Raw genomic sequence first — 24,246 nt, forward strand, 5'->3', positions numbered from 1 at the left:
GTGTACAGCTCGCTCACTCCCGCTCTCGGGGGCCACGTGTCGCTCAGGAGCCCAGGACTCCAGCTTCCAGGTGCTAGGCAGCCGAAGCCTGGCAACCAGATCTGGGGAGCTCAGCTGGGGAGGGGAGGCAGGGCTGGGCACTGGGCCAGAGCAAACTTGGCCCCAGCCTTAGGCTGCGCCCACATTCTTTCCTTGACCATGGCCCTGCAGTTGAGACTGGGGACCCAGCCCAACTCTAGGGTGTTGGGCAGCCACTCCTGCTCCTGAAGAGACCACACTCTAGGCAGGCAGCTGATGTTTTTATTGGCACTACTTCCCAGGCATCTGGAAACTGGTCTGCTCCAGCCAGTTACTCTTTCCCTCAACCTGTTTTGGAGGAATGGCGAGGGCTGAGGGGCAACCTTCAGCAAGGATGCCAGGTGACATATAGTTGACGTAAGCTGCCTAGGACCTCCCTGCCCCAGGCAATGCACAGGCTAGGCCGCTGGAATGGCCAGTCCAGGCAGGCTCTGCCTGTCCTGCTCCAAAGCACTGAGCTGCAGTCCTCGAGGACACCAGGGACGCATTTTCTACCAGGGCTAGGAGAGGGGCAGGGTCTGGGTAGAGCCACATCCATCTCCAGCCTTTTTCTGCCAAGGCTCTGAAGACCACCCTGTTTCCAAAGGTTAGATCTGGTTTCCAACTCGGCACGCTGGACCCTGGGGGCAATGACTTAAGAGAAGAGGTGGGGAGGAAAAACAGAAGTGTTAGGGGGATAGGGTAGGTTGAGTTTTACACATTCAGGGCCAAAAGCAGCTCAGAAGCTCCACTAATTCTTATACCCCATTGGACACAATCCAGGGGCCATCGGTGGGGACAGTTGTGCCTCAGGCACCTGTACTTTTCAAGAACATCCCGAGAAGCAACAGCAGGGTGGTGCAGAGGTGTGTCCAGCTGCCTCACGGGGGGACGGGCTCGTCTGTGATGGCTGGAGAGGACAAAAAGGAAACAGCTCTGCAGCTTCCCAGAGGGCAGAGCCTCCAGCAAGCATCACTCCCCTCACCCGGGGCTCCCCCTTCCACACTGGGCCCTGGACTCTGCCGCACCAGAAATAGAGGTTTAAACTAAACTGAAGTAGGGACAGGGGGAGAAAAATATATTTGGGCCCTGGAAGCAGTGAAGGCAGCCCTTTATTTAATGAGGCCCCAAAGTGCCAACCCCAGGCAGGAAACAGTTTTACCCCACAGCTTCTGCTTTCATTGATTTGAGGACTAAAGATGCTTTTAGTGATTTGAGCTGTGACCACTGGGGGTGGGGGTGTGGACAGAAGCCAGCTGGGTTAACCCCGTGTGGATGAGGTGGGAAAACTTGTAACTCACGGCGAACAGCCAGAAGAGTGTTTCCATGGCAACAGGACACAGAAGTCACAGTGTAGGGGTGTGTCTCGTCCAGCTGCACTGGACGGGGGAGTCCAGCATCTTCATCCCTCCTTCCCAGTCGACCTCGAGCCCCTTTGCCCCAAGAATATACTTCACCTTCTGCCAAAGAAAGCCCCAAAGAGGGAAACGGGGACACAGCTTAGTGAGCAGTGGTTCTCCCAGACTGCTGTACTGGTCCCACTATGAGGTTGCTGAGTTCAACAGACCCTAGCATGATACTCCTCACATTGCCCATGGGCCTGCCCATACCCGTATCTGCTCCCACTAATCACCTGCTCCAATAGCTACAGTGAAGGCGTCCCCACAGGCCACCATTGCTATCTTGATGCCCTGGAGGCCTTGGACTTGACAAGGTGCCCGGCTGACCCGGCGAGCACTGGTACCCAACTGCCCATGCTGATTGCTGCCGAAAGTATAGCAGTCACCAGAGGCTGTAAGGGAGGAGAGGGGAAAGGAAGGAACGAGGTGCCTCAGCTGAGGTCCCAAAGAGGCCAGCAGAGTCCCCCACCAGCCTCCTTGTCCAGGTCCTCCTGCTCACCAGTCACAGCAGCTGAATGAGCAGTGCCCAGGTCCACACTCAGCAGGGGCTCCTGGTCCAGTGGTGCAGAACCTAGCGGCATGAAGCTCAGAGCCTCTTCCACCTGTTGGTGGGGGCTAGGCTCCTCCCCCAGGCACAGGTGGTCCAGGCCCAGCTTGTTGAATCTGAGGGCAGAGCCAGGAGCCAAGTCCAAATGACACTGTATAGATTGTCCTACCTCCACCTGTTGGGCAGGAGTGGGTGCACCAAGGGACAGATCCCACCCTGAGCCGAACCAATAGCACTCCCAGCCCTCCTTAGTTCTAATCCCTGGTGGAGGGTAGTCAATGACAGATGGAGCATTAGCAGCCAAGGGTGGCGAGGGGACAGTCAAGTCATCCTGGGGCACCTGCTTACCTGTTGCTCCCACAGGCCAGGACTTGGCCAGGCACAGTGAGGATCATGGAGGAGTCAATGCCACACACAACCCGCTGGGCCTCCTGTCCTGGCAGCACAGGCACCTGCTGAGGGCAGTTGTGGGACTCCCTGGTGCCTAGTCCCAGCCGGCCTGTAAGGGGAAGCAAGTGTGGGGCTAGTTTGAGCTTCAGGGTTGCTGATGCCAGGATGAGGACCCCTGGGAAGGCAGTAACAATGTGGGTGGTCCCCTCAGCCTGAAATGTCCATCCTTGGCCCCTCTGTGGTCAAAATCCTATTCCTCCTTTAAGGTCCTGTTCAGGTGCTACCACTGCTCCTCCAGGTAGAGTCCCTTGCCATTCCTTGAGTTCCCACACCTCTGGACCTTGGGCAGAGCCCTGATGCTCTTGTCCTCTGTCATGAGGATGTATTATTCTTCCCCCATCAGAGCCCTCCAAGGGGACTGGAACCGCATCTAAGTCATCTCTAGTTTCAACGCCCAGACTGATGCCTCACCCAGAGGGCCACAGTGAAAACTGCAGGTGAGTGAACTCTTCCTCAGAAGTATCTGAAGGAACTGACATCTCTGATCATCTTGTCTGAGCACCCGGCACAGGGTGGGCACATGGTGGATGTGTGGTAAAGGTTTGCGGAGTAAGTAAATGAATGGAATTGGAGAGAAAAGAGGGGAAAACAGGCCATGGGGTGGAAGGTGGGTGCAAAGGCAAGCAAAGCATAGCCAGCGGGAGCTGTGACGTGGAGCCAGAGGCTGGGTGGAGAGCTTACCACCATCTCCGCGGCCCCAGGCAAATAACTCTCGCTCAGTGGACAGAGCCAGCACATGAGACGCCCCACAGGCCACCTGCACCATCTCATAGCCCAGCAGGGCCTCCACAATGGTGGGCTAGAGTAAGAGAGGAAACTGTGGGCAAAGGACCCGGACACAGCATCCTCTGTAGGGGCAAAGTCGGAAGCTGCAAATTTCCATGAGATGCATGTTTCTTTAACTCCCCCCACTACCTCTGCAACCACTGGGGAAAGCCTGGTGTTTCTGTACTTCCCCTAATGCTGCCCAGAACAGATGCAGCCTGGGAGCTGGAGGGACCTGTGGTTGCTGAAGATTCCCCTGCCCCCAACCCGGGTATCAGCTCTCAGACCGGCAGGTTCCTTGCCATCTCCCCCACTTCCTCCTCCCCAAGGTACATGCAGCACCCACCTGGCTGATGTCATTGAGGCTGCCATGGCCTAGGCACCCATTGCTGCCACTACCAAAAGTCATGATGATACCTCGGTCTTGGGAGGAGGCAGTGGAGCAAAGGGAAGGGAGAGAGATTAGGCTGTTTTTCCAAAGAGACCAGTCCAACCTTGGGTTGGAGAAGCAAGACAAGTTAGTTGGAGGCTAAGGCTAGACGAATGATAAGGACAGGGGTCTCTTTTCCCAAGTGTGTGATGTTAGACAAGTGACTCAGCCTCTGAGCCTTAGTTTCCAGATCTGTCAAATGAGATACTGTAACTACCACCCCAGGCCCACTGTGAAGGGTAAAAGAAATAGTGTAAGTAAACCCCTGAAATAACTAATAGATAGAAGCATTATTAATCGAGCAGTTTGTAAATGACAGGCAAAGAAGGAAGTTGCCCTGGGGGGCCTTCTGATAGCAGGGTTCCCACAGGGTCGTGTCTGGACTCCACTAACCAGTCAGGCAGGCTGTGAAGAGGTCCCCACAGGCCACGTGCTTGATGGTCACACCTGACTGGCCCTCCAGGAAACGTGAGATGAACTGGGGCTGCTGCTGCTCCACTGCCCCAGGAAGGAGGGCGCCCCCGCCCGTACCTAGGGGCGGGGCCTGCGGAGGAGGCAGGGGAGGGCGTGGAGCCTGGGCACCCCCTTCCCTATGGCACACCCTCAGCATACTCTAGGCCCACCGCAGCCTGCTCACCTCCCACAGGATGAGGCGCCCAGAGCGTGTGACACCAGCCTTCTGAGTGCGCCCGGCAGCCACCTGGACCACCTCTGTGTTGAGCATGGGCAGCCGCAGAGGAGCGCTGAGCCCCCCACCCCACGTGTACACGGAGGACAGTGGTGGTGGAATGGCTGGCCGTGCGGGTCCCCGGGGGATGCCTGTGGGAGCAGCTCATCAGGCCTGTTACACTGGCGGGAATGGAAAGGTGTCCAAGGGGGCCCAGAAAGTCAGCTGGACTTACCCCTGCAGCGGGCACTGGTGGTCCTGCTCCCTGTGCTGCCTGGGGCCAGGGATGGCCCAGTGGTCAGGGACTTCTCTGCCCTGTGGGACAAACAGGGGCCTTAGGACACCGACCAACCTTCCCTGGTATTCCCACACACAGGAATGGAGGACTTGTCCTGAGGGCCCCTATGCCCCAGTCTCCCGTGCTCCCACTGGGTGGCCCCTGCTGCCCAGGGCTCCCTCCCTCACTCCCTGCACAGGCCTTCGCATGCGAACACTGCCCACGTCCGTGTGGAGGTTGAGGAGGGCACGGATGCAGAGAGGCTGCGCCATGATGTGGCTGAGTGGTGGCCGCTGCGCCGGCTCCAGGCTGAGCAGACTTAGGACGAGCTGGCGTAGCTCTGGGCTGTACCGGTCAGAGATGGGTGCAAAGGTGCCACTCATGATCTTCAGCACCAGCGCTGGCAGGTTCTGTGAAGGCACAAGTTGTAGGGCCGGCCAGAGCCTCAGGCCAGGCTCGTGGGTGGCTCCAGCGCCAGCCCCTCATCTGATGGGTGGACACAGCCCTGTGCTCAGGAGCCTTCAGTCTGGCAAGGGGACTCCCAAAATGATAGGGGATAAGGGGACCCAAACCCTGCTTTCAAGAACCTCTCATAGGGGAGGTATGTCCTTAGAAACCCCAGATTGTTGGGAAAAGTCTGGACTTTAGTAGGGTCACTAAGCTGATGGAGGAGCCCCGCCTTCAGCAGCTCTCAGTTTAATCCTCACTTGAGGACATAGTCATTGATTTGAGAGAGAGAGAGAAACATCCATGTGAGAGAGAAACATGGATTGGCTGCCTCCTGTATGCACCCTGACCAGGTATCAGACTACAACCTAGGGATGTGCCCTGACCGAGGATCAAACCTGAAACCTTTTGGTGTACAGGACGATGCTCCAACCAACTGAGCCACTTGGCCAGGGCAGGAGCCCTCAGTTTAAACGGGGGTCCCAAGCCCTACCCTCAGAAATCCATAGTCTGAAGGAAGCCACAGCCCTGCCCTGGTGTAATCCACCAGTCTGATGGAGACATGACTCAGACACAGAAGAATCACAGAAGCAGTTGGAGCCTGGGACTTCAGAGGGAGGGAGATAGAGATTTCCGGGCTATCCCCTTGAGGTTGCTTACTCACCGCAGCCTCAAAGGCCCTCTTGAGGCTAGCCAGCTCATAGAGGACGCAGCCCAGGGCCCAGATGTCGCTCTTCTGGTTGTAGGGCTTGCCCTCACACAGTTCAGGGGAGATGTAGCATGGAGTGCCCACCACCTGCAGGAAGGAAGCTAAAATTACAACCCAGGGAGGGAAGACCAAGAGCTCTGCCCACAGGGCCACTTGGAGAGATCTTCTCCCCCAGGCAGGCCAAAGTGCTTCCTCCTGAAAGACAACCCAGCCAGGGGCTAAGGAGCCAAAATCTTGGGGTGGGATATAGGGTTACAGAGTGAGCCTGGCCCTCTAAATCTCCAGCACTGCTGAGGTCCCCTCCATGCCCAGGCACCGTGTAGGCCTTGCTTTTGCTGCTAAGGATCTTGGAGATGCCAAAGTCACCAATCTTGACAACCATGCGATGCTTGTCAAGAAGGATGTTTTGGGTCTTGAGGTCCCGGTGCAAGATGAGGTGGGTGTGCACGTGATGCAGTGCAAGCAGGATCTGCACAAAGAAGTGCATGATGGTCTCCTCCTCCAGCAGGGAATTACAGCGCTTTTGGATGAACTCCGCCAGGGTGCCACCTGCAGCCACAAGGGACTAGTCAACATCCAACCTCTTCCAGGCCTGAGACTTTCCTTTTCTGAAACTAAACACCCAGACAAGGCAAGGGCCTCCCAGCATCACACGACTGGGATCAGAATTCTATACCTCTGACCCTCAGCCAAGCCCAATCCAAGGAGGGAAGCTGGCTAATCTGTGTCTGTCCCAGAGGTGAGAGGCCCTGAGAGGCAGGCTAGTGCAAGGAGGCTGGCCCACCTGGTGCATATTCCATGGCAATCATGAGGGCCTTGTCCTCCAGGAAGTTCTCGTAGTACTCAATGACATTGGGGTGATTGAGGAGCTTAAGGACCTGACACTCATTCTGGGCTGCCTGCCGCTCTTCCTTGGTCATCTGCTCCACTGGGATCTGCTTGATGATCACCAGCTTCTGGTCCGCCTTGCGCAGGCACAGGTGCACAATCCTGAGGACACAGTACAGCAGTGGGTACTGGCCAGCCTCCCGCCACGCATCAGGCTGGGAAGACCTGGTGACTGGATAGTGACTAAGGGCATCTGAGTGCACAGATCACTGAATTTAGGAATGGGGAGCAATAACCACAAACTCTGAGACCTTAGGCAAGTCATTTAGCTGATTTGAGACTCAGTTTCACCACAGGCCCAATGCAGCAAAGTTAGTCTTCATCTCTTTAAGTTTCCACAGACACTGAGGTTAACTGTCTGGGTTCAAATCCTGGCTCCTCCTCCTCCTACTAGTTATCTGGTCTTGGATTAGGAGACATCATCATCTGGAAAACAGAACTGACCTCACAGGGTTGTTAAGGAGATCAAGTTAGAAAATACATGTAAGGCATTTAGCACAGTACCTGACACATGGAAAATGCTCAGTGAGTGGAAGCCATTCATATTATTTTTCTTTCAAGTATTTGGTTGGTGTCCACAAAAGTAGGGTTCTTGCCCTGACCAATGTGGTTCGGTTCATTAGGCATACTTGTGCAAGGTAAAAGGCTGCCAGTTCGATTCTGTGTTGGGGCACATACCTGGGTTGTGGGTTTGTCCCAGATTGGGACACACATGAAAGGCAAACGATCTGTGTTGCTCTCCATTTCTCCCTCCCTTCCCCTCTCCCTACAAATAAATAAATACCATTTTTTTTAAAAAAGCAGGGTTCTACGCTCTGGCTGGCGTAGCTCAGTGGATTGAGTGCGGGCTGTGAGCCAGGCATCACAGGTTCGATTCCCTGTCAGGACACATACCTCGGTTGCAGGCCACGGCCCCCAGCAACCGCACATTGATGTTTCCCTCTCCCTCTCTCTTTCTCCTTCCCTTCCCTCTCTAAAAATAAATAAATAAAATCTAAAAATAAGTAAATAAAAAAAATAAAAAGCAGGGTTCTTGCTCTTTCTTGTTCACCATGATATCCGCAGTGCATAATCTAGTACATATCTCAGCACATAGTAGGAGCCCAGTATCTGCTGAATGAACGGACCATAAGATGATCATCTAAATACCAACTTTGTATTTCCAGCTCTGACCTCTCCTCTGAGGCTGACTCACATATCCAACTATCTACTTTGCATCTCTACCTGAATGTCTCACAAGCATCTTAAATTTTAACAAATTCAAAATAAAATTCTTCATTCCTGTCCCCAAAACCTTTCCTTCTTCAGTCTCTTCCATCTCAGCAAATACCACCACCATTCCCCAGTTATTAAAGCCAGACACCTGAAAATCATGCCAGAATCCTTCCTCCACTTCACACTAACACATCAGTAAATCCTGTCTCTACCTCCAAAATATTGTGAACCCATCCATTTTCTTGTATCCTTTAGTACAGCTCTTGGCAAAACCATCATTTCTTGCCTAAAACACTCTGTGCTAACCCTCAAAATGTCACCCTCAAATCTACATTCCATACAGCAACCAGAGTGATCTTTTTAAAATGCAAATCATATCAAGAACATATCCTCTGATAAACCTCTGCAAATAAATTTAACACCATTTACCTAAGCCTAAGGCTAGATTCTGGCTCTGTCCCCACATTTTATAGCATTCTTTACCTTGCATACTACATTCCAACTACACCAGACTTTTTCTTAGTTCCTTGAATACTTTGAATTTCTCTCCATGTGAAGACCTGAAAAGCTCTCCCTTCACCCTCAGACTGGTACTCATTCCTCAAACCTTGGCTTTAAACTTTACCTCTCAGAGAAATTTCCTTGATCACTCCCCCAAAAATACTTCTCTTGTATTATACCCTGATCTCGCAGCTTGTTAATAACTGCTTTAACAATGTCTTGTTTACTGTACATTTTTCCTATAGTCTGTAAGCTAAAGGGGAAAAAATCACGCCTATTCTTAACTGTATTCCCAGCTCCGAAAGCCTCAATATTTGTTGAATGAATGAGTCCGTCATCTAACTCGAGAACTCTGAGGGGGCGCAAAGGCTTGCAGAAGGCAAGCTCCTTAAAAGCTGAGTCTCGCAGCCCGGACCTGGACCGGAAGTTTGGGCGGGGCTTGCCAGACTAGGCGCTCACGCTTCGGGGCGGGGCTAGCCGGCAGCGATTTCGCGGACAGAGTTGGGGTTTACTTTCCCTCTCCCTGAGTAATTTCCTCCCCCAGAGCCCTGGCTCACCCGAAGGCACCTCGTCCCACCACTCGGATCCGTTCGTACTTGTCCATCTCATTTCTCAGTCACGTTTCCGGAACCCCCTACACCCAGACGCAGCGCATGCGCGAACCTGCCCACTCTAGAGCCACGCCCCCTACACTGCAATATAATTGCTGGGAGCTGCAAGTGGAATTAGGTGTCGGTTTAAGCTTCGCATCTCTCTACGATTTTTCAACTTTCCTGCAACCCGGATGAGCGGGGTTGCTTTTTCAAGGTCCAAGGGAGGACGGGGCGATATGCTATTTCTTGGCGCGCTTCGCAATGGCCTGCACTGTACCTTCCCCACACTCCTGATTTCATCCACCCTTCGCAGAGCTTCCTAAAGCGAGAGGTGCCCTGCGCAGGTCAAGTGAGGGTGAGAAGCAAACACCAACTTCTCTCTGCCCCCATTTTTGCCCACTAGTTACTGTTTCGAAAAGAGCAAATTCGCATTGGCACACAAACGATAAACATTACCAAAACTGAATCGAGTGCGTCGCTTTCTGTCCATGGGGCTGGGAGCCCGGTTAGTTTCATGTTTGCCTAGGGAGGGACTAGTGAAACCCCGACCTGTGTAAATTGATTCACCTACGGAGGTTGTGACACAGTTTCCAGGCTGTCCCGACTAATAAACATCGCGCTTGTCGGCACTTTGAGCCCCCAGCTGCACAGACACAATGCTGCCACAGGGTAACTGCCTTCAACGCCCAGCTAGGGAGAACCTCGGTAAGGGAAGATGGGAGTGAAGTGGACCACTATCTTAAAGCGTCAGGGAAAAGAGGAAAGACAGCCGTTCGGCCCATAGGTTCTAAGTTTCTGCCCAGAGGTTAGTATGATTGTTTAGGGTCTTGACCAGAAGTGAGTTTAATTACAGGTGTCTCCCTGGCACCTCCTGCTCTGCGCAAGTCAATAAAAGCTCAGTTAAGGAGTAAGAGGATGGTGATTAACTAAGGGATAGCGTCCCTATTTACGAGTGGACGAGGAATGAGGTGTTTATCTTCTGCTCCCATCACATCCTTCAAGAGGGTGCCCAAACCTTCCCATGTGGAATGACCATTAGAAGAGCCCCAGGAGGGCCCCCTGAGGGCTCAGACCGGTGTTGGCCGGCAGACAAAGCTGCCCAGGGGAGCGGGAGCAAGCACAAAGGGAGAAAGCTGCTCACCTGGGACACTCGTGCTCTCACCTAGAAACCAAGAGGGACTTGGTTGACCCAGGAGACCCACAGGGGTTAATGTGTAACCTTGGAGCCACCAGAGGAAGCAAAGCAAACACCTAAACCTCTCGGCCTCCGGCTCTCTGACGCCTCAGGTTTCTGGCTTTTCCTCCCTCTCGAAGCACTTTTTCCCTCGCCCCCAACTACAACCCTTCAACTTTCCTAGCCTCGCCTACCGCCTCTTTCTCGCCCCCTATTCCTGACTGGCTATTTGTCGCTCCTCTGTTCCCTCGAGTCTGGCTGGCTAACTCTCCTGTTAAAGTACCACCTCATTTCTTTGGAGGCGGGGCAGGGTGGGGGTGTTGTTAATCCCACACCATGGTGAGTACAGACTGACACCTAGTGGCCATAAGATGCAAGTGCTCCAGGCCACCGGCCTGAAGAGTGAGGGTCACCCTAGCCTCCAGGGAGCCGGGAGAAGAGATCTGGCACAGTCTGAAGGCGGACTGGTACAGTCGCTCGGCCCCAGGAGCCCGAAAGCGTTCTGGGAAGAGGGGCGGTGATGGGTTAATCAACAGTTTCTAGGCACCGACTCGAAGCAGGACGCTGTAGAGGCAGGTAAACACGTCCGTCTCTAGCCTGAACAAAGCTAGTGATCCAGTAAAAGAACAGGGACTGGGCAGAGATTGTAGACCAAGGCGGGACTCCGACCCATCCCCAGGTCCCGGGTTTAAAAGTCGTGGGTGTGTCAAGAATGGAGTTGAGGGTGGAGAGAGTGCTCACAATACTCGCTCAGGCGGGGGAGCCGGTGGCGGGGGAAAGTGAGGACGCCGGATAGTGAAGCTAAGAGAGCAAGCCGGCAATTGGGAGGCGCCAGCGAGGGGTGCCTCCGTGGCGGCTGCCGAAGATAGCCCCCGAAGTCCGCGGGAGAGAGGTGGGACGCGGAAGCTACGGCCCCCCTCTCCCAAGCCTCCGGGAAATGGAGCTAGTGCCCTCTGTTCAGCCGGAGGCGCCGGAGGGGCGGAGGCAAGGAGGTGGGGTGGGGCGGGGCGGGGCGGGGGCCCAGGCGTCCAGGGGCGGGGGCAGAGGCCCGCTGGGAGGGGACAGGAGGAGCGTAGGGGCCTAGAGGGCTCCGTGGAGAAACTGTGTGAGGCTGGAGGCCGGCGGGAGAGGCGTCCGGAGTGGACTGGACCGAGGGAACTCCACTCGCCGGACAGCCCGAGGAGGCCGGCTAGAGGGGGGACAGAAGGACGGCAGGGAGGGCCAGCATGCCCCCACTGCTGCACCCCGCCCTGCTGCTGCTCCTGGGCGCCACGCTGACCTTCCGGGCACTCCGGCGCGCGCTCAGTCGCCTACCTCTGCCTGCTCACGTGCGCGCGGACCCCCTGCGCACCTGGCGCTGGCACAACCTACTCGTCTCCTTCACCCATTCCATTGTGTCAGGGATCTGGGCTTTGCTGTGGTGAGTGAAGAACGGGGGAAATGAAGGTGGCCAGGGAATCCCGCGTTACTCTCCCCATCACTCACGGGCGGGCTGAGGCCATGGAGTCTCACATGATTCCCTGTCTGGAAGGCTATCCAATCCTGAGCGGCTGCAGCCCCAGGAGAAGGGGAATCTCACCTGGGAAAGGGAAGACACCTGGGTTTCAGCCAAGCCCCTCCTCGCTTTCCAGCTAATATAGCGAGCTTAGACTCCTGCTGGACTGGCAAGGATAATTGGGGAGCTGGAAGTTCTTTAGGAATGGGGAGATGAACGCCTGCCTTCTTTCTTCCCTCCCTTTCAGTGTATGGCAGACCCCAGAACTGCTAGTAGAGATTGAGACTGCATGGTCGCTTTCTGGCTATCTGCTCGTTTGCCTCTCCGCAGGTAAGTCTTGCCCAATAAGCATTAAGTAGGTGGAGGAACGGGGAGGTGGTTTCTTGTTCAGTCCCCTTCATGACCTCTTCACCCATTCCTCTGCTAGGTTATTTCATCCACGACACTGTGGACATTGTAGTTAGTCGTCAGGCTCGAGCTTCTTGGGAATACCTGGTCCATCACGTCATGGTAAGGAGTGTGGTATAGGCCTGTCTCTGTCAACTTTACCCTCCACCCTCTTAACTCCATTCACACCCTGTGTCACATCTTCCATCATCAGATGCTAATCTAGGCCTTTGGTTCACTAGTTAAGGCTACCATCTCATAACTTCACCTAGTACTGCAGTTAAGTCTATATGGGGATCAAAATTTAATTGCGTTTAACTCACTGTAAACTATATGCCAGAAGGCAAACAGGGTAAGATTTTCCAATCTCAATCTAATAGCCTTTTTTCTTTAATGCTTTTAGAGACGGGAGGGGCAGGGAGGGAAATACCCATGGGTTGCTTCTTGTATATGCACCCACTGAACCCAGGCATGCACCCTGACTGGGAATCTAACTAGTGACCCGTGGGTTTGTAGGCTGGTGCTCAATCCACTGAGCCAGAACAGCCAGGGCTTAATCTGATAGCCTTGATACTCCCACCAACTTCCAGGAAAGCCCTGGTATTTATTTCCTAACCTGTTCTCACCTTTGCCCTCTAGGCCATGGGTGCCTTCTTTTCAGGCATCTTTTGGAGCAGCTTTGTAGGTGGGGGTGTCATAACACTACTGGTAGAGGTCAGCAACATTTTCCTCACCATTCGTATGATGATGAAGATCTGCAATGCCCAGAATCTCCTCCTGTACCGGATCAACAAGTATGTCAACTTGATCATGTATTTTCTCTTCCGGCTGGCCCCTCAGGCCTACCTCACCTATTTCTTCCTGCAGTATGTGGGTCAGGGAAACCAGGGCACCTTCCTGCTGGGTATCCTGCTCATGCTGGACGTCATGATCCTCATCTACTTTTCCCGCCTCCTCCGCTCGGACTTTTGCCCTGAACGTGTGCCTAGCCCACAACACAAAGACAAGTTCTTAACAGAGTGAGGCAGTCTGCAACTTGTGGCAAGGACAGCAAACAGCCAAGGAGAACAGCCTCACTTATAAACAGGTTAAGACTCAAGACCCAAACCTGGGGCATCTGGGCTCTCCACCTTTCAAGCCTGCATCCACTATTGAAAACACTAATGAAAGCACTCCTCTGAAGTCCTTGTCCTTTCTTGGGCAAGGCTGAGGAAAGCAGACAGACCGGTTGGACATGGTAGAAGGGTGTGGGGACAAGGTGCTACCCAGCCCACACTGCCCTGAAATGGATGCTAATGAACTCCAGGTATTGGTTTCATACAAAGCCTCGTCCAGGGATAAAAGAAGGGGTTCTGATTAAACTGCTCGCTTTTTCACTTAATCCTATGACAGAGGCAAGTTCTAGTTGTCCTAGGACAACTAACCCAAGTCTGGATCACAAAAATCTGCTGAGCTCTTGTTGCTGGGATTATAACTGGTATGGTGAAATGAGAGTGCTGAATGTTCCAACGGGGTAGGTGGGCCAGGACTCTTACCCACACTACTGTTTAATGTGTATATACCACAGTATGGTGCCCTCCCAGCCCAACCAGAAATCAACATAAAGAAGCATATAGTATAAAATTTTTATATTTAGAATTAGCCAGCTGGACTCAGTTTAGATGATCCCAATCTGAAAAACAAAAGGGAGCTTTGTTACTGAGGTTGAAATGTAAAGATTAAGCCAGAATTTCATGGTTAAAAAGCATAATGTGGGCACAGGGCAAGGCCTATTAAGGAGAGGGGTGCAGTCAGTCAGTTAAGGCTAATCAGCAAGTCAGGCTTTGGTCGCAAACAGACACATCATTTGCACCCAGGGGGTGGCTGTTAGGGAGTTCATGACAAAGGAAGCTTACTTTGTTGGCAACATCCAAAGCATCATAGTCTGGAGCCAGTCGAACATATGCCTTCTTCTCCCCGTCAGGTCTAGGGTGGAGAAAGCAGCCTTAGTCCCTGCTGCCCACGGTGCCCCTCCCCCCAATCTTCTGGGGCATCAGGGGTTCCTTTGTTCATGTAGTCTTTTCCAAATAGTTATATTTTTCTGTCATTGGCACAGAGGAAGGTTAAGGAAGCCACTAGGCTACAAACAGTTAATGCCCTTTTTTGGGAAACACCACAGGATAATCCAGGTAATCAGACATAATTTTCTCATACTCTAGGGCCTGCCTCTGTCTAGAGGTAGGAATCAAGAAAATGAGCACCAACCCCATAAGAGGCGTCAAACTCATTTCCACCAGGGGCCACATCCACCTTGTAGTTGCCTTCAAAGGGCCAATGTAATTTTAAGCCTGTATAATATAAATGTAACTACTCCATAACAGTTAAGTGAGAGCTTGGCGCTGCCATGCGGTAGAAACAAGGTGGAGGGCCAGATTCAGCCCACAGGCCTTGTGTTTGCCACCTGTACCATAAGTCAAATCCTAGAGGCAGGGGAGCTGCTGATGCCTCAATAGTCCACAGTCCATACAAAGGACTGTAATTACAGCAGGGGCTGCTCATTTCTCAAGGCTTGCACACTCTGAAACCTACTCTGACCCCAAAAGCAGCATCAAGGAATTTTAAACAATTTCATGCCATTCAGGTTTCCTGGCTTCTGAGGCCCCAGTGTTCTCCTCAGTCCTTGGGGCCCCACTCACCTGATCAGGGTGTTGACCTTGGCCACATCAATATCATACAGCTTCTTCACAGCCTGTTTGATCTGGTGCTTGTTGGCTTTGACATCCACAATGAACACAAGTGTATTGTTGTCTTCTATCTTCTTCATGGCTGACTCAGTAGTCAGGGGGAACTTGATGATGGCATAGTGGTCAAGCCTGGGGGAGGTAAAATGGGGTCACCTGGCCTGAACCCAGTAAAAGAAAGGATGGGACCTCTTTTGAAGCCCAGGTGCATCAGACAATGAGTAGCAATCATTTTTGTCAGACTTTGGTCGCCAAACAGTGTCATCATCTGCAACCTGAAACCTAGGGACCTGGAGCCTCAGCCGGGGAAGAGAACCACGTACACTCTATTTCACTTGAAGGGCTTTCATCCTTTTTAAGTAATTAAAGAATCATCTTGAGCCCCAAACCCCTCATTCTTTATTTGACCTCACCATTTCTTTCTCCTTTTAAAAAAATTTCCTTTTTATTGTTTTAAAATTTTATTTATTTTTAGAGAGGAAAGGGGAGAGAAACATCAACATGTGGTTGCCTCTAACACACCCCTTGCTGGGGACCTGGCCCACCACCCAGGATGTGCCCTGACTGGGAACTGGGCCAGTGATCCCCTGGTTCACAGGATGGAGGTCAATCCACTGAGCCATGCCACCCAGAGCTTTTTTTTTTTTTAATCTTCGACTTCAACATTTCTGAAGGGCGAATTTGTGGATAAAACAGATTTGAGAAGTTAAAACTGAAGAGTACAAAGCTACACTGCAACATCTTGAAACCCAGGCTAGAGTTCCAAAGAATGTTGCTGCTTCACTATGAGGCCGTTTCCACCCACTTTGGTAGCTCAAAGACCATCAATTCTTCTTTTTTTTAACCCCCCACAATTGTTGCTCAAGTAGCTTTCTGCCTGGACCATCAATTCTTGAGAGCAACTTTTTATTTACAGCTCAGGTTAAACTTACAGTGGCTTGAGCACAACTACAAGAGTTTCCCTCCCCTGAAGTTCAGAGAGAAGAAACACTCTATTCACATGGACGCTACCTTCTCATTTTGAAGCTGGAAGTCAGGTCTCAACCTCTTATTACACCAAATGCTAAGTCCAAAAGGAGGTAAAAAGACTGTCAAATGCTTGCTTTCTTCCACAGAGGGACTCAACCCACTCTATTCTGCCACTGTATCTTGTCTAATCTGTGGTTCCTAAGGTCAATTATTAACAGCAGCACGACATCAAAATACTAAGTATCCCAACCTTTTGTGCAATTTCCTAACCATGACCCAAGTGTAAAAACTTGAGAGTGAATGAAAAGGAAGTTTCCATATGCTATTGCAGGCCTTCACTGTCCAGTCCAGATGAATAAATCTCCTTTATCAACCTAGATCATCCCATGTTGCCACCTTCAACCACCACTCCCTGCAGGAGGGTGCTATGAGGAATGAACTAAACCTGAAGCCCTACAACAGAGCACATCTAAGTCCTACTTCGTACTTCCACGAAGGTGGACCCTAACATATAAAGTGATAATTAACCCAACAATTAACCCTGGCACTAACTATGGGTTGTTTTAAATAATTCTTGCCAATAGTGAGAACAGTCTCTTCTTGTTCTTAAATAAGGCATTAACAATCTTCTCACAACCCCATTAGGGAAACATGTTAAGTACCACATGTTTTTGAGAAGCCAAGCTCTAGGTTTGGTAACCTGCACAGCCACCTGACTCACTTCTCCTACCTCTGTTAACTTCCTAAACTTTCTCCTATAAAGGGGAAGGGGGCGGAGGGCAGTACTGACTTGTTTCTCCTGGGGGCGCTCTTCCGAGGATATTTAGGCTGCCTTCGGAGCCGCAGTGTCTTAGGCCTCCTGAAGGTGGGTGACGTGCGGATCTTCTTCTTTTTGTGGCTGTGGACGCCTTTTAGCACTGCTTTCTTTGCCTTCAAAGCCTTTGCCTTGGCTTCGGCTTTGGGAGGGGCAGGGGCTGAGAAAAGAAAAGAAAATGTGGAAGCGGGTTTCAGAAATCGATCACTTCTGGCCTGAAGACCGGTAGTGGGCGCCCCAGGCTACACGCGCATCAGTGGTTCCTTTGAAGACATCACAAGTCTCAGGTTAAACATTTTCCATCATATGCACGGTAATGGGGCACACTTGGAGGAACTTCAGGTGTCCGAAGCAGAAAAAAGTAACTAGCAACGCTTGATACTTGCCAGGATGCGTGCGAGTAGTTTTATACAGACTATCGCACAGCCACCCTGGAAGATTACATAGCCATCTGCAATGAAAGTGGTAAGTTAAAAAAAAAAAAGGAAAAAAGTGAAGTTAAGGGAACTGATTCCTTACAAGCCTGGAGACATGAAACTGTGATCTGTGGATGCGTGTAGTTCCCAAGTCCACTGTCTGGCTGTCAGCTTCCCTCCCCTCACCCTTCAACCGGAGCCCAGCCCATGCGGTTGGGCCCACGCGCACGGCAGCCTGGCCGAAACGGGAGGAACAGCTCCTGAGCTGACACCTAAGTCTTAGCTTAGCCACTGTCCTTTCCTTTCGTTTGCTCTGTAGAGATTCCAGGCCAGCCAGACATGTTCCCCCCTAAACCCCAGCACACACCTTCCTTCTTCGCTTTGGGCGCCATCTTCATGAAAAGGGTTTCCTAAACTCGTTCCCACGGGCTTATAGAGCCAAGTCTCACCGAAGGCTCGCGATGCCTTTCTACTTAAAGCTGATTGGGTGACCTGTAGCGCGGTGTCCGCTGGGAATAGTAGTTTGGTTTAATTGCCTCGAGAGAGGGACTAAGCATGCGCCACACCTCCCCTGGTAAGACCGTAGAGCTTCTTGGGGGTTGTAGTTTTTTTGAGACGTGTTTATCTGCTGCCGCGAATAAGCCGGCTGCTACTCGCATGTGGTCCTGAGCGTTTCTCATCTTGAGCAACTTCAGAGAAAAGGACTGCAGTTCCAGGAGGCAGTAACACTGCAAGCTGTAATAGATATAGTTAGATAGACTCAGTGAGAGTGAAGCAAAGTTCTAGAACGTTAGAGCAGAATTTGTCAGGCCCAACTATTTCAAGTAACATTTGTGGAAATTGAGGTCCTGAGATTGAGACGTGACTTATCAGTAAGTGTGATTTTGTGGCAGAAAAAAATCCAGTCAGGCAGAGGTGAGGAGCGAAGTACTAGAGGAGGTGGGAGGTGGCCACATCTCCCCTCTTTACGTACGTCGGATTTCATATGCTTTTTCGACAATACTCTTGAAAAACTACCAATATTCCAAACACTCAGCGCACAGATTTCTCCAGCATTTGCTAGCTTTTCTTGCAGCTTTTCCATTCACAGTCCCTTCCCTTTAAGTAGTCTTGCCTTCCCTGCCCCGGTCATCTTTGCATCCTCAAATTCAGTTCCGGACACACAGCAAAGTTTTGTAAGGCTCTAGTTTGCTTCTCAGAGGGCAGGTGTCTGCAATGCCTCCACCCCTCCCTTTTTGTCTTCTTCCTCGCCTCTTGGAACCTGCTTTCCCCTTTAACGGTGAGATTTGTGTTGTGCTATCCCGACCCTATCCTCAAGAACTGCAAAATGGAGAAGTCCTTGGGAAGGTTCCGAAGGGGTCATAGAGAAGAAGGCCAGGACCAGAGGAGAGTCCCCGCGCTGCAGAGCAGTGACTTCCCCCAAGGGCGGAGTTCCCGATCCATCTAGCCCTCCTTTATCCTCCCATCGAGGGAGGAGGCTTGGTCTTCAGCCTGCCCACCCCTCAATTTACTCGGTAGCCTTCGAGGAAAAGACGCCAGACCTCGGACGTCTCTCTCCACGGGTGGGCATCCAGCTCTGCCTCTGGCACCCCCTCTATGCTACCCGCCCCCCAACTCCCAGGGCTGAGGGCGGCGAGCGGGGGCAGACTCGATGAGTCACGTCCTGGGCCTGGAGTTGAGGAGGGAAGCGCCGCCTCTCCTTGGGCCCCTTCTCTCCCCCTTACCCCTCCCCGCCGGTCCTGGGCGCAGCCAGATGCTGCGCAGCAGTCACCGATTCCCCATCACCACCGGTTCGGCTGGGTAAGGGTCCCCGTGGACACGCAGCCCCGCAGAGAGGTGCAGGGCAGAGCAACCCGGGGATCCCTCTCTGGGCAAGTTCCAGCCTGGGTGGGGGCGGTCCTGGTCCCCATGAGGCGTCTGTCGGGGGAGCCAAGGGCAGCGCAGGGAGGAGGAGAGGATGGGGAGTCCGGGGCGGGTTGCGAGACCGGGAGCTGCCGGGAGAGGGGCAGGGGGCGGCCCTTCTCCAGGAATTTCCGGGGATCATGTTACAGCGCTCGCAGAGGGAGAGCCGAGTGGGACGCGGGGCCCCGCGCCGGCTGGGCCCTTCGCCCCCTCCTCCAGCGGCTGGCGGCCTCGCAGTGCCGTCCCTGCCCACACTGACCCCGTGTGGCCGGGCCGCTCCCGCGCCCTTGGACCGCTCTGTTACGGCGGGGCCGCCTCAACCCCGACTTGTCGTCGGGTCTCCGCGGCCTCGAGTTACTGTAGGAACTATCCGGCCCCGAGTTATTGTGGGGTCTGCGCGGGCCCGGGATCCCCGGGACGGGACTCCCAGTCCCCATTTGGCGGCCGAGGGGTCTCCCGGCCCCCGAGTCGTCTTCGGGACGGCCCGGCCCCGGGGGACTGTGGGTTCACCCCAGCCCCGGGTGACTGTCTCATCTCCGTGGCCCTCGGTGATCGTAGCATCCCCGAGGCCGCGGGCCCCCGTAGGCTCCCCGTGTCCCCGAGTTATAGTCGGGACTCCTCGGTCTCGGGTGATTGTCAGGTCCCCACGGGCCCGGGTCGCTGGGGCGGATCAGTTCTCCGCGCCTTCTGAGGGCGCCCGACAAGGCCACAGGCGAGATGAACATTCTGGCGCCGGTGCGGAGGGACCGCGTCCTGGCGGAGCTGCCCCAGGTAGGCAAAAGGGCCACGTCGGGCTTCTGGCTGCGGTGGCGTGTGGGCGGGGAGGAGGCGGCACCAGGCCAGTTGGAGGCTTGGGCCCAGCCCTGCCTCCCAGCTAGGCCTGCTGCTTGTGGGTGGTCCCCTCCCCACCCCCAGCCCCAGGCTGCTTGGCTGCCAGTAGTGGGTGAGTCTCCGTTCGCTTCTGTCCCTTTCAGTACCTGAGGAAGGAAGCAGCTTTGCACGTGCGCAAAGACTTCCATCCCCGGGTCACCTGCGCTTGCCAGGAGCACCGGACAGGCACCGTGGGGTGAGTTGTCTGCACCCAAAACAAAGAAAGTAAGTCCCAGGAAACTGTGGTCAAGGCAGTGGTAACGTCCACTCCCTGGGGGCTCGCTCCATTGAACCTTCTGCCTACCAGCTACGTGGTTATTCCCCCTTTTTATGACCCTGCATCTACCCCTTTATTTTCAGCAAGGTTATGGTGAGTCCAATGAGAGGGGGGTGGCCGAAAGGTGGCAGTTCCATTTCTGACAGAGAAGGATGTGGTCCCCAGCTCAGCTTCCCACGTACCATCCGTTTGAGGGCGGGAACTGTGTCTACATCTATAAGTCCAAGTGTGGGTAAAAAGGGAATACTAGGAACGGTTGCCACTATTAGTGTAGGGTTTGCTCTGTGCCAGGCACTGTGTTGGATACTGTTACCGCCTTTTATTACATGGAAACCACATCACATTTAAGATGTACCCTGGTTTCAGAGATGTTAAAATGTACGTGTGTGTGGGAGGTATTTTTCACAATGTAGAACATTTATCTCATTTTAACCTTCTCAACGCCCCAATAAAATATATTCTAAATATTCACATAAATGTTGAAATTGAGACAGAGAGGCTAGGTAATTTGTCCTAAGTCACACAGCTAGTAAGTGAGAGCTGGAATTCAAATTCATGTCTCTCTTATATTGAAGCACAAAACACTTCTGGCCAGCACATCCGTCCAGGAAAGCTGCCCAGGAGGCCTGGTGTCTCTGGGAACTGCAGCCTGGATGCAATTACCTTTGTAGACTTACTAGGGAATCTTGGGACTCCCTAGAGTGAAACAACTAATGCCCACTCCTGCCTCCTCTTGTGTCCAGCAGATTTAAAATCTCCAAGGTCATTGTGGTGGGGGACCTGTCAGTGGGGAAGACTTGTCTCATTAATAGGTAAGAGGGTGCTGGACTGAGCTGGGTTGGGCTGGGGAGGGGAGGGCCAGGCCTAACCAGATCAGCTGGGCTCAGGGCCAGAGCATCTGGTGCCTCCTCAGGTTCTGCAAAGACACTTTTGATAAGAATTACAAGGCCACCATTGGAGTGGACTTTGAGATGGAACGATTTGAGGTGTTGGGTGTTCCCTTCAGTCTGCAGCTGTAAGTGCTTCCTCTACCTCTTCCAGCCATTTCTTCCTCTAGCATCTACCTCCTACCCGTTCCTACCCCCATGCCTCTGTTTCACCCCTTCTTCCTCCCAGCTGGGATACTGCTGGGCAGGAGAGATTCAAATGCATTGCATCAACCTACTACCGAGGAGCTCAAGGTAAGAGGCTAGGTGAAGTGGGGTAGGTGGTGGGTGCACCTGGCTTCTAATTGTGGACTGAGAGGATTGTGGAAATGAGCCAAAAGTGTCTCCCCGTCAGCCTGGGACTGTTTCTGCCACTCTTTCAGCCATCATCATTGTCTTCAGTCTGAATGATGTGGCCTCCCTGGAACATACCAGGTACATGGGGATGCTGAAATATATTGGGGCTCTGGGAAGAGCGGGTTCAGAAAAGAGGGGTGCTCAAGGTGTGGTGGGGAAGGAAAGACTGTGACTAGGAGCAGAGGGAGGATAATTGGACATGTGAGTGTCAGCGGAAGGGGCCTGCCCAGCTCATGTCTTGCTGTCCGCCATCTGTGGCAGGCAGTGGCTAGCTGATGCACTCAAGGAGAACGACCCTTCCAGTGCGCTTCTCTTCCTCGTGGGTTCCAAGAAGGACCTGAGTGTGAGTGTGCCCATGGGGGGGCTCCCCAGCATGGTGTGAGAACCCTCCCACGTCTAACTCTGACTTCCTTATTTTAATTTTACTATTTATTTACTTATTTATTTTTGTCCTCCAGGGACATGCTTATTGATTTGAGAGGGAGGGGAAGGAATGGAGAGAAACATCGACTGGTTGCCTCTCGTAGGCACCCCAACTGGGGATCGAACCTGCAACTTAGTGTACCCTGACCAGGCGACCCTTCAACCAATGGAGCCACACTGGCCAGGGCTTTTTTTTTTTCCCTCAATTTAACAGAAAAAAATTTTTTTAATTGATTGATTTTAAAAAGAGAGGAAGGGAGAGAGAGAGAAACATCAATTTGTTCCACTTATTTGTGTACCCATTGGTTGATTCTTGTATATGCCCTACAACCAAGGTCATCAAAGACCTTGGTGAGACGACGCTCTAATCAACTGAGCTCCCTGCCAGGGCTGACTCTGCCTTCCCTTCAGACTCCTGCTCAGTATGTGCTAATGGAGAGAGACGCACTCAAGGTGGCCCAAGAGATGAAGGCTGAGTACTGGGCAGTCTCATCTCTCACTGGTAAGAGGCTTCAGGCCCTCTGCTGTGGCATTCCTGCCTGCCTTGCCTCTCACTCCTGCAACTCCAGCTGTGCCCAATGACCCCAGGCCTAGAGCTGCCCCTGAGCACCTATCTGTTCCCTGTGTCAGGTGAAAATGTCCGGGAATTCTTTTTCCGTGTGGCAGCGCTGACCTTTGAGGCCAACGTGCTGGCTGAGCTGGAGAAATCGGGGGCCCGGAGCATTGGGGATGTTGTCCGTGAGTGCCCTCCTGCATGCGGGTGACAGAGAGCACGGGGAACCTCCAGTCCCTGCTTCACATATTCCCCACTCTTCTGCAGGCATCAACAATGATGACAACAACCTGTACCTAACTGCCAGCAAGAAGAAGCCTGCATGTTGCTTTTGAGGGATGAGGGGTTGCTCAGCCCTGGGGCACTGTGCCGCCTTGACTCCCCCAGACCTCTACCCCTGGACATTTGCACTGACTGTTATTACAGACCAAAGAGCTGTCCCTTGGTGGCGGTATCCCCAGAGGGGTAGTTGGGACCATGCTAGTCACTTCCTGCCCCTAGGCACTATACCAAAGACTGGATGCCCCCTTCCTCCCCGGGATCTGCAGGGTGCCCAGGAGTGGAGAGATGGTCCCTGCTGTTTATGCTCCACCTGCTGGGCCCTTTGGGTATGAGGGTGCTTAATGGTCCCAGCCTTACACCGTGCCTTATGCATTAAATTCTCTGTTATTAGCAGTTTGGGGGTTGGAGTCCTTTGTTGGGGATGAGGGATATGGAATGGGCAGGGCTGCAGGGCAATCTCGGAACCGGATCGCCTCCGGATCGGATTCTCCCGCAGGGATGCTGGCCATCCCGGCCCTGGGCAGGCTTCAGGCAAGCTGGGCGCTTAGGGACCAGGTTTGGGGGGCTGCACTCTCTTTGGGCAAGATCTGAATTGCTGGCTTTGAGAGCCCTTTCCTTTGCTCCCTTCCTCCCAAATGTGTCCTACTCGGTGCTTATAGCCAAATTTCTATCATTGGATAATATTTTATTTTTTTAGCCTCTTCTCACCTTCCCTTTAACAGATAGTTGTCTGAGAGGAACAACAGAAGTGATTGGGTTTTGGATACCTTTGGCCCAGGGAGGGTAGGGCCTGGGCTCTTATTCAGAAGATATCCTATCTAACATCTAGCTATATTAGGGGTATAAACATAACGTTATGAGTGGTGTCTTTTTACAGTTTAAAACACGATGAAAATAAATTGAATAAAAATTGCCATGTGTATTTTTACCTCTTCAAGAAGAGAGAGGTATTCTAAGGAGGACCTGCGCTTGAATCCTCACTGTCCCTCCTGAGTCACTCAGGCAAATCACTTATCCCGTGTGCCTCAGTTTTCTATTCTGTGAAATGAGGCTAATAATGCTGATGAGATTTCATGGGTTAAATAAGAAAGCACCAACATACATAGGAAGGGCTCAAAAACCTTAACTATTATAACCCTTTTCTTAAAAAATTTAGTTATTTACTTTTAGGGAGAGAAACCAATGTGGGTACGTCCATTGGTTGCCTCTCCCGTGCCATCAGCTAGAGAGCTGGCCTGCAACCCAGGCATGTCCCCTGATGGGGAATCAAACCAACGACCTTCAGTTTGCAGGCCAGTGCTCAATCCACTGAGCCACACCAGCCAGGGCTTATAACTCTCTACAGGACGAGTGACCAAGAACCTGGCTCATTGTTGACATCTGACCCAGAGCTATACAAGTAGATTGGCTGGAGCACCTCAGGAGTCTGGCCCAGCAATGGAGGGACACGTGTAGCCTGGCATCATCCTGGGAGGCCGTGGAGTATCAAGATTAGAACACAGATCCTGGCTCCCAGTCAGCAAGTGCTCTGTCCGTTCTATGCCTGCTCTCATTCTCTGCCCGCTCTCCTGCTCTGGGAGGGTTGGTTTTCTGCACACTCCCCTTTGCCTGTTTTCCCCTCCCCTGCTGTTCCTGGAGCTGGAGGTTTTGGGCAGTGACCCTACCCATGCAGGTTGCTGGGTCTGGAGGAAAGTGGAGGGTATCATGCAGAGCAGCAGCAGGAGAGGCCCTTGGT

At 52.8% G+C, this 24,246-nt stretch overlaps 4 protein-coding genes and 4 non-coding genes across 13 annotated transcripts; 2 read left to right on the forward strand and 6 right to left on the reverse strand.

Moving 5' to 3' along the window:
• Positions 1 to 283: 283 nt before the first annotated feature.
• On the reverse strand, positions 284 to 9,013 carry NEK8 (NIMA related kinase 8). 2 transcript variants are annotated; one of them, XM_045837508.1, is made up of 15 exons: positions 8,911 to 9,013; positions 6,534 to 6,739; positions 6,066 to 6,298; positions 5,705 to 5,836; positions 4,795 to 5,003; positions 4,552 to 4,631; positions 4,287 to 4,468; positions 4,043 to 4,193; positions 3,566 to 3,642; positions 3,136 to 3,253; positions 2,353 to 2,503; positions 1,957 to 2,120; positions 1,691 to 1,849; positions 1,359 to 1,517; positions 284 to 967 (listed from the first exon to the last, which is right to left on the reverse strand). In XM_045837508.1, the coding sequence occupies exons 1-15, from the start codon at positions 8,955 to 8,957 to the stop codon at positions 939 to 941; spliced, it is 2,097 nt and encodes a 698-aa protein (XP_045693464.1). In that variant the 5' UTR covers positions 8,958 to 9,013; the 3' UTR covers positions 284 to 938. The 2 variants fall into 2 exon arrangements, with proteins under 2 accessions (XP_045693464.1, XP_045693465.1); XM_045837509.1 differs by lacking the exon at positions 8,911 to 9,013 and adding an exon at positions 6,889 to 7,033.
• A 2,150-nt stretch (positions 9,014 to 11,163) lies between these two features.
• Positions 11,164 to 13,383, forward strand: TLCD1 (TLC domain containing 1). The gene is made up of 4 exons (XM_045836367.1): positions 11,164 to 11,540; positions 11,863 to 11,945; positions 12,043 to 12,125; positions 12,642 to 13,383. The coding sequence occupies exons 1-4, from the start codon at positions 11,347 to 11,349 to the stop codon at positions 13,023 to 13,025; spliced, it is 744 nt and encodes a 247-aa protein (XP_045692323.1). The 5' UTR covers positions 11,164 to 11,346; the 3' UTR covers positions 13,026 to 13,383.
• Positions 13,384 to 13,640: 257 nt separating this feature from the next.
• RPL23A (ribosomal protein L23a) lies at positions 13,641 to 17,435 on the reverse strand. The gene is made up of 5 exons (XM_045836368.1): positions 17,289 to 17,435; positions 16,482 to 16,665; positions 14,678 to 14,854; positions 13,898 to 13,967; positions 13,641 to 13,674 (listed from the first exon to the last, which is right to left on the reverse strand). Exons 1-5 carry the CDS (start codon positions 17,317 to 17,319, stop codon positions 13,660 to 13,662), a joined length of 477 nt encoding a protein of 158 aa, XP_045692324.1. The 5' UTR covers positions 17,320 to 17,435; the 3' UTR covers positions 13,641 to 13,659.
• On the reverse strand, positions 13,786 to 13,855 carry LOC123817779. Its single transcript, XR_006785494.1, has one exon. It is a non-coding gene; the product is annotated as a small nucleolar RNA Z17 (small nucleolar RNA).
• LOC123817776 lies at positions 14,030 to 14,095 on the reverse strand. Its single transcript, XR_006785491.1, has one exon. It is a non-coding gene; the product is annotated as a small nucleolar RNA SNORD42 (small nucleolar RNA).
• On the reverse strand, positions 14,927 to 14,997 carry LOC123817778. Its single transcript, XR_006785493.1, has one exon. It is a non-coding gene; the product is annotated as a small nucleolar RNA Z17 (small nucleolar RNA).
• On the reverse strand, positions 16,754 to 16,817 carry LOC123817775. Its single transcript, XR_006785490.1, has one exon. It is a non-coding gene; the product is annotated as a small nucleolar RNA SNORD42 (small nucleolar RNA).
• Positions 17,436 to 17,560: 125 nt separating the features above from the next.
• On the forward strand, positions 17,561 to 23,423 carry RAB34 (RAB34, member RAS oncogene family). Of its 5 annotated transcripts, none has more exons than XM_045836364.1 (11): positions 17,561 to 18,483; positions 19,464 to 19,594; positions 19,798 to 19,889; positions 20,714 to 20,782; positions 20,884 to 20,985; positions 21,087 to 21,151; positions 21,280 to 21,331; positions 21,515 to 21,596; positions 22,088 to 22,178; positions 22,307 to 22,414; positions 22,497 to 23,423. In XM_045836364.1, exons 2-11 carry the CDS (start codon positions 19,541 to 19,543, stop codon positions 22,562 to 22,564), a joined length of 783 nt encoding a protein of 260 aa, XP_045692320.1. In that variant the 5' UTR covers positions 17,561 to 18,483; positions 19,464 to 19,540; the 3' UTR covers positions 22,565 to 23,423. The 5 variants fall into 5 exon arrangements, with proteins under 5 accessions (XP_045692320.1, XP_045692322.1, XP_045692319.1 ...); XM_045836366.1 differs by lacking the exon at positions 17,561 to 18,483 and adding an exon at positions 18,527 to 18,721 and having other exon boundaries at positions 19,516 to 19,594; positions 20,717 to 20,782; XM_045836363.1 differs by lacking the exon at positions 17,561 to 18,483 and adding an exon at positions 18,534 to 18,721 and having other exon boundaries at positions 19,382 to 19,594.
• Positions 23,424 to 24,246: the final 823 nt, after the last annotated feature.

This window comes from Phyllostomus hastatus, unplaced genomic scaffold (genome assembly GCF_019186645.2).
Source record: "Phyllostomus hastatus isolate PE091 unplaced genomic scaffold, TTU_PhHast_1.1 phas_contig_210, whole genome shotgun sequence".
Classification (NCBI taxonomy): domain Eukaryota; kingdom Metazoa; phylum Chordata; class Mammalia; order Chiroptera; family Phyllostomidae; genus Phyllostomus; species Phyllostomus hastatus.

Excerpts from the sequence above, each read along its gene's own strand:
- NEK8 (XM_045837508.1), bottom strand. The coding sequence starts at position 8,957 with ATGGACAAGTACGAACGGATCCGAGTGGTGGGACGAGGTGCCTTCGG. Across the intron at positions 6,299-6,533 it reads TGCCATGGAATATGCACCAG|GTGGCACCCTGGCGGAGTTC; the intron begins GTGGGCCAGCCT and ends TTGTGGCTGCAG. Across the intron at positions 1,518-1,690 it reads CACTGTAGCTATTGGAGCAG|AAGGTGAAGTATATTCTTGG; the intron begins GTGATTAGTGGG and ends TTTCTTTGGCAG.
- TLCD1 (XM_045836367.1), top strand. The coding sequence starts at position 11,347 with ATGCCCCCACTGCTGCACCCCGCCCTGCTGCTGCTCCTGGGCGCCACG. Across the intron at positions 11,541-11,862 it reads GGGATCTGGGCTTTGCTGTG|TGTATGGCAGACCCCAGAAC; the intron begins GTGAGTGAAGAA and ends CCTCCCTTTCAG. Across the intron at positions 11,946-12,042 it reads GCTCGTTTGCCTCTCCGCAG|GTTATTTCATCCACGACACT; the intron begins GTAAGTCTTGCC and ends TTCCTCTGCTAG.
- RPL23A (XM_045836368.1), bottom strand. The coding sequence starts at position 17,319 with ATGAAGATGGCGCCCAAAGCGAAGAAGGAAG. Across the intron at positions 16,666-17,288 it reads GCCCAAAGCGAAGAAGGAAG|CCCCTGCCCCTCCCAAAGCC; the intron begins GTGTGTGCTGGG and ends TTCTTTTCTCAG. Across the intron at positions 14,855-16,481 it reads AGCGCCCCCAGGAGAAACAA|GCTTGACCACTATGCCATCA; the intron begins GTCAGTACTGCC and ends TACCTCCCCCAG.
- RAB34 (XM_045836366.1), top strand. The coding sequence starts at position 18,573 with ATGAGTCACGTCCTGGGCCTGGAGTTGAGGAGGGAAGCGCCGCCTCTC. Across the intron at positions 19,595-19,797 it reads TCCTGGCGGAGCTGCCCCAG|TACCTGAGGAAGGAAGCAGC; the intron begins GTAGGCAAAAGG and ends TGTCCCTTTCAG. Across the intron at positions 22,179-22,306 it reads GGCAGTCTCATCTCTCACTG|GTGAAAATGTCCGGGAATTC; the intron begins GTAAGAGGCTTC and ends TCCCTGTGTCAG.